The sequence below is a fragment of the Biomphalaria glabrata genome, chromosome 1, assembly GCF_947242115.1.
Source record: "Biomphalaria glabrata chromosome 1, xgBioGlab47.1, whole genome shotgun sequence".
Taxonomy (NCBI): domain Eukaryota; kingdom Metazoa; phylum Mollusca; class Gastropoda; family Planorbidae; genus Biomphalaria; species Biomphalaria glabrata.
Window position 1 is genome coordinate 27,764,944 of NC_074711.1, and position 20,604 is coordinate 27,785,547.

The following is a 20,604-nucleotide window of genomic DNA, read 5'->3' on the forward strand; positions in this document are numbered from 1 at the left end:
AATAAATTGGACCGCCCCCCCCACTCGAAAGTGTATGGGGGGGGGGGGGGCGGCAATGATACCATCGCCCCCTCCCGACCCCACCAAATCGGCCAACATACTAGAGGGGGGGCGAAATAATCTAAAAATAGGTTGAAATATAAATAATTAGTATATATTTTTAACATAAGTAATAAATTTGTATACAAATTGTGTGAATTCTATAATAAAATTCTCCCGCCCCCCCTTCGGATCGCCCCTACCGCCCCCCCCCCTGGATCCGCCAGTGGGAAGGGGCGCTGACCCACCCATACTCACACTGGGTCCGAAGAGCCAAGCGTTTTCGCGTCAGAACTTTATTGTACAAACCACTTTTAAACATAAAAAGAAAAGCGCGTGTCAAGATAGGTTAAAGTAAAAAGGAGGGGGGGGGGCAATATTGAACTGTTTTCTTGTAGGCCTAACTAGAGCTAAGAAATGAGTTCAACACTTCAGTTTGTATCCTAGTAAAAAGAAAACGCTAGTAGGCCTAAGTAGCCTACTGGCCAATACTATTATGCGAGTGGTATTCAAAGTACATATAGCACACTTAGGTCTGTTATGGGCATGGTCGTCTTAAAAGATCATCTTCATGTTAAGTAGGCCATAATAAGACACCTTGTCGCGAAACTTCCTTCTGTCAAACAAAAGTCAACAAAACGATGTACGACAGTCGGGAATAATCGTGTTAGCGGAGACGCTTTGAAATGTCTTCTTCAAAAAGTTTTTGAAAGACAATATTGTTGAGACGCTTGTCGCGAAAACGGTATACATTTTAAAAGGTCTAACTTAGAAGATTTAATGACTTCTCCTGATTAAAATATTTTTTTTTAATTTAAAACAATGGTAATGTCATGTTACTTGGTTAATATTCTAGCCCAAACATTAATTTATAAATACAATGCCGTGTAAGTCTCATCACCCTGAGGCACCGTGTTGAGAACTCTACACGGACAAGGAAAGCAGCAGTTCGTTGCTGTGTTGCTCTGTCTCAGTACACAGCTAGCTCACCATTATGCGTATCACTTTCTTTTTCACTCAAAGGGCCATTTTTTGTATCGCGCACGCACTCGTAAAGAAGGTGGTTGACCGTTTCGTCGTCCCGTTGGCAGTGCCTACAAAGTGAATCGAAGTTCGCCTTAAACTTGGCAAAGTATGCTCCGACTGGGCAGTGCCCCGTTCTGTACCTAGCAGACGTAACCTGTTCTTCTGCCACCACTCGTCCGATTTCGTGGGTCCCTTCAAAATTCTTCCACACTTGTGTTTCCGTTTCCCCGATTCTGGTGCCATTTTTCTCTCGTCCATTCGTTAACAATCGCCCGAGCCTGCTCAAATGTCTGTGGCTCTTTGAGTGCGTCCAGTTTGGTGCCAAACTTGGCTTATAAGTCAGCACTCACGTTTCCTTCAATGCCGACATGCATGGTATGTACTGTAATGTCGTCGAATACTGTGTTTTTCTTGAAGGCGTCTCACACATGCCAGTGTTTTCGGTAGTGTTCCAGCAGAGTTCTCAATGGCTTGTAGGCATGACAATGAGTCTGTGAATAGCACAATAGGACTGGGTTGTGCAGATTTCTCATCTAGTCTCTCCTCAATGTACTCTACTGCATTTTGAATTTTAACCATTTCTACAACGTAATTGCTCATACCAGAACACGGACCCAGAATTTCGTCGTTTCCAGCGGAGCCAGGGAATCTAACTACAACACCATCTTTTCTGACCTAGGTTCTCTCTCGTGGAACCATCCGTAAACACTTTGATGGAGTCTTCTTGGTACTGGGCAATAGTTTTCCTAGCCGTGCTTTTAATGTGTGTATTTCTTGTTTACTTCGGGGTCAATCAGTGACCTCCATACCCCTTCTGGGAGTCCAGGAGTATATTTCGGAGAGGAAGCCCCATTCAGAACGACAGCAGCTCTGTTTTTGGGGTAGGCATAAGTCGACTTCTTTGGATAATTCCTGCCCGGTCTGCATGAAAGAGTTCCGCTTCAGTCGAGCGCCGCCACTCCAGCTGTCGACCAGACTTCTGACGGGGCAACTTTCTTCCAGCCGTTTGGATTTCTCGAATACCAACATAGAACGGCTCGCTCCCTTCGCAACCTCAAAGGTGGGAGATCCGTCATGACCTCACCCGCAGCGATTGGTGTCGTACGAAATGCACCACAGATCAGTCTAATAGCTTGATTCTCCACAGAATCCAGGCCCGCTAGAGACGTGAGCGAGGCATACAATTGGCAATAGCCGAGTACTCCATCCCCGCCCTAACAGACCCTATGTAGAGGCTCTGAAAGACGCTTGCCTTGCCACCCTTCCCCCCCTGGTCGTGGCTAGTCTTTTTTTTTTGTCCCTTGAACAACAGATTGACCAGTTTGGCCCCACCCACCCCCTGGTGTACGTAAGTGGTATCTGCATAAAAAAAATTCACCGTTAGGCAATACAAAACAAATTTTGATCTTATGTGAACGAAGCTAAAAATCGAAAACTACCGACAGTCTCATTTTCTTTCTTAAGTATGCTAGATCTATGTATATTATCTCCATGCCCCGGGCTCATACCATTAACACTGCCATCCTCAGTCGTCCTGCGGGAGGTTTGGACTAGGAAGTAGATTATCTTAAACTCTGAAGGAACATCCGAAACTTGTCACACATTTTACAAACTAACATATACTTTTCATGAACGCAGAGTTTTACATTATATCAAAGCTCTTAATTTGGTTATAATGAATTTAAGTTGATACTTTATGTAAGTGTTTTGATAACTATTTTGGCACTTTCTTCGCTCGAAGTACGCCACTGACATTAACTACCAACCCACAAGAAGATCACGGGGGAGGAGGGGTAAAGCGTTGTAAGCTCTCCCAGTGGTGTCAAGGGTGCGCCCGGTCCCAAGCATTTTGAGCTTCAGAAATCCATTCTCCTAGCGTCTACAACGCAATTTTTTTTTCCTCGTTGTTAGAAGAGCATAGGTCATAGTGCATGCATACTTCCATCTTTGTCAGATTTACAAGAAAGAACTTTAAATAACATCTGGCCAAGCATCATTTAGTTCTTTGAAGGCAATATTTACATTCACTATAGGTGGGTTTTCATAAAAGTGGTTAGCGCGTGTCCTCCATCCAGTTACATCTTGTATAGCACCATATATTTTTCCAAGAATTTTCCGTTTACAAGTACCTAGAAGATATTCTGTTGGTTTTGTCAGTCTCCATGTTTGCTCTTAAGTAAATGGTGGGTGCTATAGAATGCTCAGTTGCCACCTATTCGCTCGCTCCTTTATATCTGTCAGCGTGGTGCCCGAACGGTCCAACAGACTAAGGGATAGGTGAAGATGAAAGTTTCTGTCTACTATAGACTTTTCTTTATCTGCCCTTTGCATAGTTAAAATTACTTTGTTGGTCCTATCAAAAGGAAATTTAGTTTGACTACAATAGTTGTAGGCAAGGACAGTAAGAATTTGGTTTGTATTAACATTTTGTTATTACTGTTTAAAAACTGTTCAAAGACTACCAGAAAATGACAGCAAAAAAAAAAAAAAAATGAGCCTAAAACCAAACTTTTTATTGATTCATAAAATGCATGTATGGATGTATCACATTTAGTCTAAATTATAAAGTGTATAGATAATAAATGGCATTAATAAGTGGAAATATTTTGGTCCACTCCAATACACAACAAAACAGATAGCAAATGTGTTAAAATAACACATTTAGAAAACATACATTTCACATACATGTCAAACGTATAATGCTTCATTTCATGGATGAAAGACATAAAAAAAAAGGCTAAACTGTTTTTACATGAACCCTGGTTACTTTTGTTTCTTATCATAATAACTTTAAAAATAAAAAGGGTTGCTGCTCACTAATATTTCTAGAAAAAATATCTAGTCCAGTGATCTTGGCTATAGAATGGGAGAAACATTTTGTTAGCACAAATAAAGGATGAAAACAAAGATCATTGGTAGCATTAAATATGTCATTGACTACTTGATATAAGTGAATAGATTTAATGTAATATATTTGTATACTTTATGATGTTATGCAATCGTTTTAAATAAGCAGTGCACACTTTTCATCAACAAATTTAACCTAACAAGAAATATATTAATAATACATTCAAAGCATGAAAACGTTTTCCTAAAAAAAATTTTCAAATTTGTCTTAAAAGTTTTACAAATATATTTTTCAATGTTTAAATCATCTGTTAAACTCAATCAATTCTGTTTATTATTTGTATAGGTCAAATGTTTCATCAGTTGTATAAATGTTCTAATAATGCTGATTTCACACACATTCAAACTTTGAAGCATACAGAAGCAAGAAATACAATAACTGTTAATACATGAGCATAACATCTACAGTATTAAATAATTAAATCACAAACAATTTTAATTGACCTTTTTTTTTTTAATCATCTCAAGGACATAGTCACATTGTAAACAAGCAAATATAATGAAATCAACAAACAAAAAAAAAACTCAACACAGACTGAATGACAATGAATAGTTCCTTTAAATATACATTTAAGATGTTTTCACCATATAAAACAAGAAATTCTATATAAATCCTTCTGTTCTAGTTTGAGGGGGTTTCACTAATTTCTTCATGTTACATGGGTCTATAATTTTTAGCAAAGTAATGCCTTAAACTATTTCTAAAAAGTCAGGTGATGTAAAAGTTGGGTCAAACATCCTCTAATCAAGGGTTTGACATCTTGAAACACTAGACTAATAAACTAATAGACCCACTGTTAACTCAATTCAAATTGTAAAGGGATGAAACTTTAGTTGTATATTAAATACAAGTGCAAGCTGAAATGCAGGTAATCACAAAACAACATATCACAAGCATTACAACTTTATTATACAATATTTAATTAAAATTTTATTACAAACAAAAATCAACAAAAGCAACATAATAACATTTCTAATTTTTTAGTCATTTTCTTCAATGAAATAAAATTATTGAATACTTGCAGATTAGGTTAACTAAATTTCAATCTAGTTTAGTCATTATGTACAAATCAAATAAATGTATCTTTAGCGGCCCCCCGAAAGGGAAAAAGACATTAGTTTTGTGTGAAATGTCTGTCCGTCCATCCCGTTTAGATCTCATAAACTAGAAAAGATAGTGAAAATCTGACCTCATAATATTTTAGTCCAGTCAAAGTTCTGATGCAATGGTACTTTTTTCTTTTCTAAAAGTGAAAAATCTAAATTTTTAAATCACTTATGCAAGCAGTTTTTTCATAAAAATACACCACTTTTACAACTATTCACTATTAATAGTAACAAACACAGGAGGCTCTTTAGTAGGGGAGATGACTATTTGCAATATTTTTAACACATTTATGCAAATGTTACATTATGTAAGTTCTGTCCTTCTAACTACTACATTTACCCAAAAATAATGTTTACTTTTTTTTTAAGAGAAAAAAATCTATTTAGTATGCATATAAGTTGGACATAATTTAAAACAACAATTAATAAGTAGTTTTTCATATTATTGTGTGAACTGCAGAACACTCAACCAAAGTTTTTTTAAAATTAATTTTTTTACCGAAATGTTTTTTTTCTTTTTTAGGATTTGAATAAGAGATTGACCCTTTACAAAACAATTAGATCAATTAGATATTCATTATAAGACATCAATTAGGCCAGGTTCACATTTAACTTCACATTCACTTTCACCTATCCTTTGGTCTGCTGGACAGCTGGGGCACTGTCAACCTTCTTTCTCCATTCTTCTCTGTCATTTGTCTTTGATAGAATTTAATTCTGATGTTCTTTCTGAAAATATTGATACCTGCCTTTTTACTTGCCTGGGTTGACCACTTCGGGGGCCGATTTTGAGTTAGTGTTTCAACACAAACTGTCTTTGTAACCTAGTTATGGTTATGAAATTGAACACCATCAAATAATTTTTTTTCTTTTTCGTTGGTTGAAATAAATTTCTGATGACTAGGAATGTTTGCCAAAAAAAGCTTTAATCATATCAACATTTGAGAGAGAAAACAAATCACATTGTCAAGCTCAGACTAAGTATCAATTAGAAGCTTGATTAAACTCCAGGAAATCATTTTTGTCCACAATAAAAATTTAGCCTATTCATTTGGGCAAAGAACTATAGGATTTAATGTCTAGAATGTAACTAAAAAAACATTATCAAACCTTTCAGTTCAGGGCTATTCTGCACAAAAGATTCAAAGTTTGAAAAAATAGTTAGTTTAACAATGGTAAAAAAAAAACAATTCTTTTAACCTGAAAATTGACATGGGAAATTGCAACTACCAGTAACAATTTTTCAATCCAATTCTAATTCAATTCTGTAGATAATATTAGCTTGAGGAAAATAAAATTTCCACTTCCTTAAGTAACTGTTGTCCTTTATCACCAGCTTTGTGACAATAATATTCTGCAGCTTGACCTAATCCAAGATTGATAAGGTAACGGGCATATTCCAAATAGATTGCTTCAAACAGAGACTCTGAAATGAAGAGCCAGAACAAAGTATATTTTTATTTTGCATATTTATTTGGTTAAGATAAATTCTAGACTTTTTTCTTGAATGAAATGTTTTATTCAATTTTAAACTATTTTTTCCTAGGTTTGTGAAAAATTCCTTTAAATATAAATATGTAAAGAATTTAGTTGACTCAATTTCCCATGTTTGGGTATAGCTGTAAGGCAGCAGAGGTTTGAATTCAGAGTTTTCCTTCTTCTAGGTGGGTAGCCAAGGAAAAATCAGGAGTCGGTGATTCTTATGCAGTTTGCAGCACACATCGCTACACAATGACCAAGCCTGCGTTGCCCCAAACTGTATTGGCACTTGTTCCTTTGGACACACCAGATGCATAGAAAGGGGGGGGGGGAGGGGAATTGCTGTGTGGGCAACATAGTTCCGACCATAGCTGATGCCCAGGCATTCATCTCATGATCCATAGTCACTTTGCGACTGAAGAACACCATAGAAAGAATTTTGTGTGAATGTGTTTAATGGCTATGCAGTGCTGAGTGGGAGCTTCAGTTCGGATCTATAAGAAGACTAGGAGTTTTTAATTTACTTGAGATGAGTTTCCTGGGCACTCAAAGGCAACATGAAAACCTCCCAAATCACCCCTACCACATGTCCACAAAAGTGATTGCACAGAGTGCACTGAGCATGCTATAGAAACATGGAAAATGTGCATCACTAAAGCATTTTACAATTAACATTTTTACAATCAATTTTATTCTGTTAATAAATGTTTTTATTTGTATAATATACACAATTATTGCAAAAGAAAAAAAAATTTCACTATAAATGATAAGAAAATGGCGGTCACGAAAAGTTTGTTAAGTAATTTATGAGCAATGTTAAGCTAGTTTTATTATGAGCTGCAAAGTAAATCTTTATTATAAATAAAGACAGAAAATATGACTAAAAATAGACTTACTAGTTTGCTCAACATTCTTCAGTAAACCAAACTGTTCGCATGACTCCAAGAACAGAGCCGCTGTATCAAAATTCCTCATACTGTACAGCAGTTCCAATACCTTATAAAACTGGCCAAGGCTGAGCAGAACAAGAACTGACTTATGCTGACATTGGAAAGATAGAAAAAGGGACTAAAATTTGCATCAAACTCAAATTCAATAATATAATTTTAACCAAGTATTTTCAAATAACTAACCATTCTCTATGAATAAATGATCCTATCTTTGATTTGGACTTTATTGTCAGGTTAACTGTCAAAACTATTGATGGGGAATATAGATCTAAGTGTTTATTTAATTTATGCTAAAGAGTATAATTTTTTTTTATACAGCTTTTATTTCAAACTGAAAAGAATTTTTTTTTACTGCATTCGGTTTAAAATGAGACAGAATCTTGTAAATCCAGGTTTTTGAATTTTGACTGCTCTTTTATATTGTAAAAAGTTTCAAAAGATTCAATTCAACTAGACTATTGTTTAAAAGGTATTTTAGATATGTTTTCTACCTGAACATGTATAAATAGATTTTTCAGAAAACTTTCATTAAATAACTACAAAACAAAAAGATCAAACTTTTAGACTTTGAATGCTGAGAACATTTATTAAACTTTGTCATTTTAAATTATTAAACACATTATCAATTTAATATTATTTTTTTTTTTTACATGAAGGAAATAACTAAAAATGCAAACATTTTGGACTATTTTTTATTTGATAAAAAACAAAACAAACTATTTTCTATTTCATAATGTAGAATAAACTAAATTCTATTACAGACAACTCATTACATAAAGTATATTAACCTTCTGATTCACTTGTGTACTATTCAGATATTCTGCCCAGCGTTTCATGACTTCAGCACAATCACCTGGCTCTAAACTTGACTAAAATTCAAAGTAAAATTCCATGTTTCAAAATTTACTTTTGGTTATTATCTTTAAATAGACATTATTTGAAATAGACTAAAAACTAATAATGATAAAATAATTAATGTAAATTATAAAACATTTACCTTAGCCAGCCAAACAGCATGGTCCCAAGAACCATATGTTTGTAAATAGCGACAAGCATCCAGACCTTTATTAATCAAACATAACAACTGGACACCCTCTGTTAATAAAATGAAATATGTAAATAATTCATAAAAACTATTTATAATTGTGCCAAATATTTCTTTAAAAAGTTCAACAGCAATATTGTGCTAATTTACATAGAATCCTGTTCCCAACGCCTAATTCTTGGATAAATATGCTTCTTGTTGAGTAGTATCTGCAGTCAACAATATTAGGCTTTTCAAATTACACTTGATAATATGAAGCTCTATGTTAACAATGCTCAGAATGATGAATTATAAATTAAATAATAATAAAAAATGAACAGTTAAGATGTGCAAGTTAACTGGTAAAAAAAAAAAAAAAAAAAAATATATATAAATAAATAAACTGCACTATAAAATATCTAACATTCTTTGCCATTGAATTTAATAAAAAAGATAGTTTCAAGTTACTAAAAATGCATTTACTGTAAATCAACAATCAATGTATGAAGCGAGATTGATTCACTCATAATATATAAAGCCAGATTGATTCAATCACAATATTTCTTCTATAAATGAAAGTGATACTTTAGTTTATTTATAACTTATCATTACTATTGCTTATTTCTAATAAATTTGCAACAAGGTAAAAGACAGTGTTCTATTGCTGTTAGACTTTGATCATAACTGAATATATAAAAAGCAGAAAAAATGTAATCACCAGTGAGACGACCGCTGGCTATGAGGTTTGTCGCTACTAATTTGATTGTACTCTGGGATGCCCCTGAGGATCTAATGCTTGCCACTAAACAAGCTCTGCAATAGACCAAAAGAAAGCATTCAACAAATGCAAACATTAATAAATGGAGAAAAATCAAAATTTTGTAATTTAAATACATAAAAAAGCATATCAGCTTTTAGCTTCATCCATAAAAATTGTTCAACTTATCAAACCTAACAATGTTAGGTGAAAACAAAAAAGAATTAAGTGAAAATGTGTCAAACTTGAGACAATCAATGTAGTAGTTGTCAGAGTCTGATTCAGTTTCCAATAAAAGTTGAACTGCTCTGTCACTCTGCCCTAGCTGCATGTAGCTGTCTGCACATTTCTGGGTGTGTTCAGTTGTTGCTCTCTTACTATCTTGGAGATGTACACGGTCCAGCTGGTATTTCTGTGATAATAATAATTTCAGCTTAGAACAAAATGATGGCTAAATTTTAAAAGTATTTTATGTTTCTAAAAAAAAGTTTTTTAATATCAATAAATGAGGATACTATCTTCAAATTATTGAAATGATTTAATTGTTCGTACCAAAACTTGCTAGTAATGCAAACTTGTAATAATTTTTGTTGGTGTTTTTCTTAATGCCAAATATTTTTCATTGAACTAATACGGGAAACATTTGATATATTTGTCTAAATTCACCTTAAATCTTTGGTTATCACATAAAGTGTCATAACATCTTTCCAGAGGCTGATCTTTAAATAATGCTATTCTTGTTTTCAGATTAACATCATCCTCATCCAGTACAACAAGGTCATGTGCCTCTTTATATGCTGGAGTGGGGGGTATAAATAGTTCCCCATTCAGGTCAAAGCTACTGTCAGACTTGGGAACAGAAAAAAGGTTTATGAGTGACTATTTTCTTTTTAGTCTTACATATGCAGATTAATTTAACATCCAAATAAACTGATTTTTTTAGACATCAGTCTATTTAAAAATACTAGAAATTCTTTTATACCTTGATAGGTCCTTGAATTTTATAACTTCTTAAGTAATGGAGTGCCACTGTCCAGAAGTGAACATCTAATTCATCACCAAACAGTCTACAAAAAAGATGAATAAATAAATATATATACCAATTGAAACTATTAATTTTTTGCCTTTAGTATTGGTAAAATATAAAATGACTCTTTACCTGGCTGTAAGGAGACATCTGTGCGCTATACCAAATTTGGCATGAGGTAGGTAATCAGTTAGTTCTCTGTAATGATAGAGTATTATCAATTAAATAACTTTCAACAAAGTACGCCCAGCAGGGTACAATTCAGACAAAAGGAAATGATGACAAAAAGAAACAAACAAAACAAAAACTCACTTTTCAATTAACTGAAATTGTGCATTAACTCGTTTCTGTGTGGGTCGATCATGTTCAAGTAAGCCTGACACAGATAATGAATATTTCTCTCGCCATTCCTGATGCTGGAGCAAACATTTGATCATCTGTGATAAACGAGCTGGTAGCAGGTGAGGACTAAACATTGGCTCTGAATCAAGACAGAAAATATTTGACAGTCTTCCTCATGTACAACACATTTGTTCTAAATCTTTTATATTCTATTTACAAGATGTCTTTTTTTCTTTTTAGGTCAATACTAACTTGTGATGGTAAATGACAAATAAAAACAATCAAAATATTAATAAATAAAATATAAAAATTTCTATACAAAAAATATAAAGCTTGTATATTGGGAAGTAGCCACTAAATTACTGCCATATCTCTCCCTTTTTCTCTATTAAAATAAAATTAATTACAACTAATTCATTAACTTTTTGGTTTGTTTTTGCAAAGTTTCAACTTGATCAAATAATGAGAAGTGGGAGAAATAATGTGCACAAGATTTTTTTTAACCAGACAGACATACAAAGTAAGTAGATACAAGTCTTGTAAAAAATATTTTTGTAAAAATCAAAGCTTATAGGAATGAATAACAGTTACAACTTGATATTGCAAGTTTTATATCACCTTTTTCTGTATAAAACAAAATTAATTAGTTACCACTAATTTGTTAATTTAAAAACATTATTATTTATTTGTTGTCATCGACAATGAAGGATCATGCAAAATTTAAAATTGATCCAAGATGGGACGAAGTGAGTCAATAAGTTTTGTAAAAAAAGTAAAAATTATTATGATTAGAAAAAAAAGTTTTACCAGGTAAGTCCCAGTTTTCTACCCCTGATGTGGCTGACTTCATGGTAAGATCACAAATATGTACAGTGCTATGGGAGGTAACTAGTGCAGGCCTGTCAGATCCAGCCCAGTCTATATCAATTACTTTACTGATGTCTTTAGGGCTTTTAATTGAATGCAATACTGAGGACTACAGGAAATGCAAATATTAATGAATGATGATATGCAGTTAGATATTAGTGGGGACTAGAATACTTTAAAATATTATGAAATAAAGACTTGAAGGAATGCAAATAATACTTATTAAGATTTGTAAAAGAAGAAATTTACAATAATAAGAACAATATTCAAAGATAATTTCATTTATTTTTTGTAAAAATCTTTTCAAAGATTTTAGTCAATCTTATATTTCAAACTTTTGAAGTCTAAATTTTAACTGTAATCAAGGACACTTACAGTTTTAATACTTTTTATACTCTCTTTTGTTATTTAACCAAAAGGTAGCTCATATAAAAATACCTTTCCTTCTGCAGCAATGTCCCAAATCACAACACCATCATTGTGTAATGTAAAAAACTTAAAATTATCTCTGCCTGGAGCAAAGCGAATTTTCTTTATCCATCCTCTATTGGTGGGAGTAGTTCTATGGGAAAACAAAGAAAAGTACATAAGCACAATCAATACAATCTATTGGTAACAAAATCTTTGTAATGACTGCAATATAAACAAACCTGGATATCTTTGCTTTCAAATCCCACAAACACTGATAGCCTTCTGAATCTCCAAACAAAAGATAATCAGACTTCCAGGCTAATGCAGTTATTCTATTCAACCCACTCTGGAAATGACATATACAATATCAATAATGATGTTTACTGGCTGTTTTTTTTTTTCTTTTCTTATAATTTATAGCTATTCTTACATGTTTAGAGAAAATGGTGACCGGTCATTTCATCCCTAATTAAATATTTTTTTCATAGTCATTGTGTAATTGTGTTGTTAGGGCTTTGCCTTTCAGTCATCATTTCATCTAATATATAAACATGTTTATTTAGAATGTGTTTTGATATTTTTAACAGTCATTATAGCGTTCCCCATCCTCTCTTCATTCTTGTTGAAAATGAAATAATAGATGTAAATCAGTAGATACATTGTAATGCTGGGTTTGTATTTAGTTACGTTGTTTCTATTTGATATATTGATGTCAATATTATCCTGCACATATTGCATAATGTAGTGATCATGATGTAATGGAAGTAGAGGATATCTTTTGAAAGATAGAAGTATGATTAGAACAATTATGATCAAGCCACTCTGCACTCATAACTTATCATAAAAGGCCAAGGTGTGATGGAAGTAGTGGAAGAAATCTTTTGAGAAATGAGAACGATTTAATTAATTATGATCATGCTGCTCTGCACTCAAACTTGTAAAAGGCCAAGGTGTGGTGGAAGTAGTGGAAATCTTTTGTGACATTAGACCGATTAGAATATTTATCATGCCACTGATAACTTAGATGGCCATCTTTCACCTTATCTTTATTTGTTTATCGCTCTTTCTTGAATATGAGCTTGCCATTTCATATATATAACGTTTTATTTATTCTAATAAATGCTTACTGCAAGAAATATGCAACAATAGCCAAGAAATTACAAATGATGTACAGCAATACGAATCAATGAATCTGAATCATCTTATGTATCTACTATTAATAGCCTATCTTACTGATTTTAATTAACATGCAAAAACAATTTTTACATTAGCTCTATATCTATAGATGTTAATTTTTTATATTTTTATATTCTGATTTAATATGTCACTCTTTTTTTTAGGTAAATGAAAATAAATATATGACTATATGAAATATTGTCAATGTCATACTTTTTTACAACAATTATTTGATGGATTAGACTGTAGAGGATGAAATGACCAATGGATAAAATGACCAGGAGATGAAATGACCGGGGATGAAGTGACCAAAGAAGCAATGGCTGGAAAACAGAGAAAATATATGAGATAAAAATAAAAAAATTGTGATTACTTCTGGAGGTATTTTGGTGACATCAGATATTGCAGCTGCTTCAACAATGAAATGAAAAACTGTTCCCTCTTTGTCCGTCATAACAAAATGTTCTCTTATATTGGATTTCTGGTTCTTTTTATCTCTAAAAATAAAGATTTTATAACTAATTAGTAGCACATTATGAACACATTTTTTAAAAGTAAAGATACCATTTAGAAACAAAAAAAAAACACTAACAGATATGAGGTAAAAACTTTTTTAGCTTTTTAAAGTCAAAACTGTTCTTTCCAAACTAAAATGAACAAAAAGAAAAATGTACTAACTTATCCTCCACTGAATCTCCAGATGAGATTTTGTACTGAGGATTAGTAGCTGAAGATTTGTCTTCTTCTCCAAAGTCTAAAAGTTTTTTCCTTAAAGTTCTTAGACTATGAGATGGTGACCAAACCTTAAAGAATGATTTACAATTTGAATCCAATGTACATAGTATGAAATCTAATAAAATTATAACATAATATAGACTGATATAATTAGTTTCAAAATGTTTTAAATATTTCTACAAGGCCATTGAAATTTGTATTATTTACATATGTTGTAATACTTCCAAATATTAAGAAGATATAAAAATGTTAGCAAACTTACAACTGTTGTAGGTCTTGGAAAGTTCCGAGGAAGTTCTCTAATGATTGATTGTGTATTCAAATCCCACAGTTCCAAAGGCTTGTCTTTAAAAATGAGCACAAAGTATTGCCTGAAAAAGAAAATGTATGTAAAAAAAATATATTAAAAAATCAATTACAAAACTATGTATGAACTTTAGTAAAATATTAGCAGTAGAAGCATTTAATGTTTACTAACTTGAGTTGTGAGACAACAAGAAGTTCTATTGGTGATTCATTTTCTTTATTAGTTCTCAGATGCTCTTGCTTGCCTGAAACCATTAATAAAGAAAGGTGTTTAAAACATGTGAAAGCCAAATGATTTGAGATAAAAGGCTAATAGGCTAGTACCTTCATTGTCAACTAGAATGATCAAGAAACAACAACTGCTTGACAATGAAATAGAAGATAATAAATAACTAGATAATTGTTAATTAGAAACAGAATTGAGCAAGTTATATCAACTCCTACACACCAGTTGTGGTATCCACACAAATTAGTTCATTTTTAACTAAGCTGGTTGGGCCAGGGTTAGGATATGCAAAGGATATAAATGTTTTTAATCCAGTCCACTCTACACCCCTGGTGAAAAAAACAATAACAAATAGATTTCATTTAGACTTAAAAAAAAAAAACAAAATGTAAATTAAATGATAATAATAATGAATATATAACATTGAATTGCTAAACTAAATTTAATTCTAACCTTTAACTAAAATCCACTTCCTTACCTTACAGGACTAGAGTGTAGATTATATTCTCTCTCTATCTGACCACTAGCTGCATTAACAACCTGGATAGCCCCAGAGTGGGTACCTTAACAAAAATACATGAGATATATTAAGAAAAATTTAGAACATTGCAATATAGAGGAGAGCACAGTGAGCATGCTACAATACGCCAAAAAGTAGGCTTACAGTTATTAAACTACCTTGTATATGGTTGAAGTTACTTGCTTAGTACCACATTCACCTGACTTGACACCTACGGATTTCTTTTTTGGGGTGTTAAGAACAAGGTTTATAAGAAGAAACCCAAAACAAGAAATGATTTCAAAGATTATATTCATCTCAGAGTGTATTGGGGAGATTTGAAGAATGTTGCAATGTTGAAATTTTGAGCACCTGACTGAAGTTAACAGGTATAACAAAGTTCCAGCTGTTCTAGTGTCTTAAGTTTCAAATAAATAGTCTATTTCTATGTGATAACTATTGTTAGACGTTTCTGTACTGTGTCTAATGCAGATAAGTCAAATGAATGTAAAACTCAAATAATGAAATCAAATAACACAAGGTAAAAGACTAACAACACAAGTTAGTCGACGCTAATAGGGAATGTCCAACAAGAAGGGAACTGTCAATTATCAAGCTAAATATCTACTTCAGTTACTAAAGCAGACCTTACTCTATGGCAGCCAAAAGTCTCACTAAATCCTGTGTTTTTTAATTCGTCACGTCATTGTCTCTTAGTCAAAACTTTCCCTTTTTATGAAACAAATAACTATTCCGGCCTAATTCCTAATTGTGCCCTAACACTATAAACCTACTTTTGGGCCACCCTGTATAACAGAGAGGTGCTGTACAAAACATCATTTAAAACCATTTTAAGCAGTTAACACATTCAAATGTTCATTATATATTGGCTCAGGAAAATCTTAGTTACCTAAGGCAATCAAAGGTTGGTAGATATCCATGTTTTTATTAGTTAAAGGAGGACACATCTTCATGACTGTAACATGAGGAGATATACCACTCACCAAACCAGTAAGAAGAAACTTCAGATGGACTGGTTTACCAACTGGGTCAATCCCTGGTTCTGTTGTCTTTAATGTAGAGACATTTATTAGAGCTTTCATTTTTTTATAATTATCAAAAGCATTTCAATACTAATTATTCAGCCAATTATTATCAACAAGCAAACATCAACTACTCTTATTAAAAAAAATTAACTTGAAAACCATATTATTTAATGGATAAATATCAAAATTAATTGCTGATATGATTGAATTGTTAGGCCGCTGATGTCATGATACAGCAGGGCATGGAGATATTTTAATGTTATAAATTTATTATAATTTTTATTACATTGTAAATGTACATGTGTGTTTAATGAACTGATAGTTATGAAGATATGGTTCACGTGAGCCTGGCCTAAATGATATTAACCCAGTTGCACTTACTGTGACAGGATGCATTATCTATGGTTTTAGCTAAATATGGTAAAATGTATTGGGATGCTATTATTTTTACAAAAACTTTCCTATAACAGTTCAGAACAAGAATGAGAGATTGGAAACTTTTTTTTTTTTTTTTTAGTGAAATCCAGATATGTCTAGCTATTTTATTAAATTTTGTAAAAAAACATTTTAAACAAACATGCCTGTACCCATAGTATATAGCCACCACCTGGGAAATATATTATTTTTTAACCCTGCTTTTATTTGAAAGGTATTAAAAGTATATATTATTTGAAACTAAACATATTTTCTACATTTTAAAGTTGTTTATTGATTATTGTTTTGTATAATATAAATTTTTATTTGATTACAAAAAATTGTTTTATCCAGTTATCTCTCTAGTGTTAGGTGAATTTGTTATTTTTTTTCAAATCGGAAATAGGCTGTAGTGCTTGTTTAAAAAAAACAACAACATATTCTGTAAATAATTAGTAGCTCATATAAGAGAAAGCACATCAATTAGTAATATAAATATTTTTTTAACATTATTTTGGGAACAAAACTGTTAGCATAAATGTTATAATAAGAAACATACAAATCCCCCCCCCCCCTTTTAGTTTAACCCAGTGTTTCTCAAACTTTTTTGTCTGGCGGCACAGTAAAAAAACTACAAAAATTTCACGGCACACCACGAAGAGCAACAGTTGCTTTAAAATAAAAAGAAAAAAAAAGATTTTCCCGCTGTTAAGTATTACCGGTACATTTAATGTGAAGGGTGTGCCTGTTTTTGAGAGCAAATGCGATCTAATCGAGGCTACAGAGTCGACAAACAAACTCGCATTTCATCGTCTATTGTAAGAAGTCTCTCTCTTTTCTTAGATTTGATTTCAGTCAGTGCTGAAAATCCAACCTCACAAAACCATGAAGATGCAAATGGAAGAATTATTTTGATTGCTTTTAAACTGATTGCAGGATATAACTTGTTGATTGAAATCCAAAACACATCCAGGCTTTTCTCTGCAAAACTTGACTTAAGAACTGTATCATTTTTTAAATCAATGAGCTACTCTGCTTCTTCAGTTGTCAGATTTGTAGATTCATTGTTTCCAAATGGATAGCTGTCCCATCCATACTCATTACTTCCAACTGTTGGAAAGTAATGCTGCAATGCTGACTGCAAGTGTGTCAAAGTGTCCAGAATTTCGGGGGTGATTTCTTTATTTGAAGTACATTCATTGTAAGTAGGAAAGCAGTCGAAGACTCCTTTCGAGAACTTACTTTGCCACAAAGACAATTTTTCACCAAATGACTTCAGTTTTGAGGATGCAGTGATGATGGTTTCTGATGGTCCTTGAATTAATTTAATTTGTCAAATAAATCAGAGAGAAATGTCACCTTAAAACACCAGATCTCGTCATGAATAGAAAATCCAAAGTATTTTTTTCAGTCTCCAAGAATGAAATCAGCTCAGCCTTGAGTTGGACGACAAGCTTTAACACTTTTCACCTGGAGAGCCAACGAACGTTGGTGTGATACAGGAGACATTTGTAGTCTGAATCCATTGCTTCACAAAGCTCTGAGAAAAGTCGGGATGCAAGCGGTTGAGATTTGATGAAGTTTACAACTTCAATCACTTGATCCAGTGCAGACATAAAATCTTTTGGTAAAAATTTGAAGGCAAGAGCTTCTCTGTGGATCATGCAGTGAACAACTAATACATTTGGATTTTCTTGACGCACAAGAGTGACGAATCCCTTTCTATTTCCCTGCATGGAAGGACAGCCGCTGCAAACGCTGACACAGTTTTTCCACTGTAGTTTGAAGAGCAAAATGTTTTCGTTCACCACATTGAAAATAATTTCGCCTTTGGTTGTAGTCTTTGCAAAATAAGAATTCGCAGACACATTTTTCAACCTTTATGAACCTAATAAAAGCTAGCAGCTGGGCTTTGCCGCTAACATCAGTGGATTCATCAACTTGAAGAGAGCACAGCAGAGACACTTCATCGTCAGTCACGTCGAAGTGTTCGCAGATTTGATCTTGTAAATCTGAGGATAAGTCTTCAATTCTGCGCGAGATAGTATCATTTGACAAAGGAACTTTTTTAACTTTTTCGGCGGCATCGGGTCCTAGGATAGTTTCAACAACTATTGCTAAAGCTGGTGCAATGACTGATTCAGCCTCTGTGTGTGCTTTCTTGCGTTTTGCTAATAACTGAGCAACCTTATAACTTGCAATCAATCCCTTTTCTGGCAGCTTTGGGTACTTCATAAGTTTCTTAGCTTGTTTATTTTGTTGAGCGTTGATGTTTTCAAAGTATTCCTTCAGTTGCGCTATTACAGCTGGATATTTTATTTCCAAAGGTCTCTTCAATTTGCTTGGAACAAGCACCTCATTCGACAGAGTTGCATTGCAGATCAGACAGAATGGCAATGGAGCATCTTCAGGTCCAGAAGATATGAAACCATATCCGATGTACTCTTTGTACCTTCACTTGGTTCCTTGATTTTCATTTAACACTTTCACAGTTTCATTCTTGCTAACGTATTTCTCCAGGGATAACAATGAATAAGGCTATTGATAATTTGTTATTATTAGCATACACCTAACCAATTTACATGAAACGCATCGCTTATTATTATCATTACCAATTCAAGAACTGCTGTGCGTCTGCTAAGGCGGCCTACATTTGAGTCATTATAATAATATATGTATAGTGGACAATTCCATAACATGAAGAGCTAACAGCCCTTTCCGTCACTATGGAGAGATTAGAGATCCACTACTATTACTGGTCTTTGCAAATGGGGATGTCATTACAACGTAAAATAAATTTAATAGTAGGCAGACCTGTGTAACGCTGCACTTGTGGCGTTCTGAAAACTCCTGCGCACACCTGCAAATCTTAGCGGCACACAGTTTGAGAAACACTGATATAACCTCTGTTTTTTACTTATTAATAGTAAATAGTTTTAAAAAGGTATATTTCATTTTAAAAACTAAATGGTTCACTTTCAGAAGATAAAAAGTAGCTGTTGCACTAAAACATTGCAATCCGCAAAATCAAAATATTATGAAATCAGGTTTTCAATATCTTTTTTTAGTTGTTAAGATCTAAATTAATAAGTTGACAAACAGACAGAACAAAACTTTTCCTCTTTTTGGGGACTGCAACAAATGTTGAAAATTAAATTTAGTAAGAGAAAATGTCAAAATATTTAATTTAAAACACATAAGATACAAGTTTAAAACTAGTTGATACTTACTTGAGATGTTCCGATCGAATCAGCTAAGCACAGTTGAGGATGTGGGATATCACTTAGAACAGGAAATGAAACATTTTCCAAATTAGGATAACTGACATTCCAGATTGGTCCATTTAATGTGGATCCATCCACTGCAAACTAAAATAGGAATGCAACATCTCAGAGTTAATGTCTCTTCCTTATAAAAAAAAAATACCATATAAGATTTAATCTCAAATATTATTATTACTACATTCATTATTAGTACCTGTTGTGCTATTAATTCCCAAAACATAACACGACTGTCACTCATGACTAAGGCTATCATCTTTTCAGAAACAGGACACAGGGCAGAGCAAAACAACTTGTTATGTCTTGTCACTCGAAGTGGATCAGACTGACAGCGAAGGTCATAAGCCACTTCCATGGAGAGTTGTGTAGGAGTATCATCTATATCAATCAAAAGTAAAAATAATGTTACCTTTAACAACAATAGGTCTACCATCATAATTGGTGTTAATATGAATTCTACCTCAAATTATTAAATGTACAAAATTACCAAATGCACCATGTCCTTCAGGAGCAGGTGTATCAACAGAATTATTCCTCCGTCTGACTCGAACTGAAACACTTCCATTTTCATGAACACACATAAGAACATCTCTCTGCCAACATGTTATCACCTACATGAATAAAAACACAAAACTATAGCAATAGAATTCATATCACATTAGAAGTAATTCTATTAAGAAAACTCATGTATGACAAATATTTGAATTTAAAACTCTATGTACTTTTGAAAATGAAGAGCTAGATCTGTCCAATGCTATAATTCCAACTGTTTGATTTATCTCAAGATCAAGAATGAGCATTTCCCTTGGATAAAGCAACATGAGATGGTGGCGACATGAATGATGAAAACAAAGTTGCAAACATTCATTTAGAGTTACATTCTCATCATCATTGGCAGTTCTGAGATTTTAAGAAAGACAATAAATACAAATCAATTGAAAATGACAAACATTTTGAGGTGAAAAGAGTTAAACCTATGACAGAC

The 20,604-nt window shown here is 33.0% G+C and overlaps 2 protein-coding genes across 2 annotated transcripts in view; one reads left to right on the forward strand and one right to left on the reverse strand.

Moving 5' to 3' along the window:
* The window catches only part of LOC106070381 (calcium/calmodulin-dependent protein kinase type IV-like), a 101,045-nt gene that overhangs the window by 23,254 nt on the left and 57,187 nt on the right, over positions 1 to 20,604 (forward strand). The window lies entirely within an intron of this gene.
* Positions 3,558 to 20,604, reverse strand: part of LOC106070385 (WD repeat-containing protein 11-like) — a 30,690-nt gene continuing 13,643 nt past the window's right edge. The window contains exons 9-32 of the mRNA XM_013230277.2: positions 20,342 to 20,519; positions 20,107 to 20,230; positions 19,816 to 19,997; positions 19,569 to 19,706; positions 15,789 to 15,948; positions 14,858 to 14,942; positions 14,602 to 14,708; positions 14,326 to 14,398; positions 14,110 to 14,218; positions 13,791 to 13,915; positions 13,486 to 13,609; positions 12,176 to 12,282; positions 11,964 to 12,087; positions 11,466 to 11,634; positions 10,629 to 10,797; positions 10,449 to 10,514; positions 10,272 to 10,356; positions 9,956 to 10,138; positions 9,535 to 9,701; positions 9,251 to 9,345; positions 8,506 to 8,603; positions 8,297 to 8,377; positions 7,455 to 7,599; positions 3,558 to 6,505 (exon numbers count right to left, since the gene is read on the reverse strand). Coding sequence (XP_013085731.2) covers positions 6,357 to 6,505; positions 7,455 to 7,599; positions 8,297 to 8,377; positions 8,506 to 8,603; positions 9,251 to 9,345; positions 9,535 to 9,701; positions 9,956 to 10,138; positions 10,272 to 10,356; positions 10,449 to 10,514; positions 10,629 to 10,797; positions 11,466 to 11,634; positions 11,964 to 12,087; positions 12,176 to 12,282; positions 13,486 to 13,609; positions 13,791 to 13,915; positions 14,110 to 14,218; positions 14,326 to 14,398; positions 14,602 to 14,708; positions 14,858 to 14,942; positions 15,789 to 15,948; positions 19,569 to 19,706; positions 19,816 to 19,997; positions 20,107 to 20,230; positions 20,342 to 20,519 — 3,043 coding nt within the window. The 3' untranslated portion in view covers positions 3,558 to 6,356. The remainder of the gene's footprint in view (positions 6,506 to 7,454; positions 7,600 to 8,296; positions 8,378 to 8,505; positions 8,604 to 9,250; positions 9,346 to 9,534; positions 9,702 to 9,955; positions 10,139 to 10,271; positions 10,357 to 10,448; positions 10,515 to 10,628; positions 10,798 to 11,465; positions 11,635 to 11,963; positions 12,088 to 12,175; positions 12,283 to 13,485; positions 13,610 to 13,790; positions 13,916 to 14,109; positions 14,219 to 14,325; positions 14,399 to 14,601; positions 14,709 to 14,857; positions 14,943 to 15,788; positions 15,949 to 19,568; positions 19,707 to 19,815; positions 19,998 to 20,106; positions 20,231 to 20,341; positions 20,520 to 20,604) is intronic.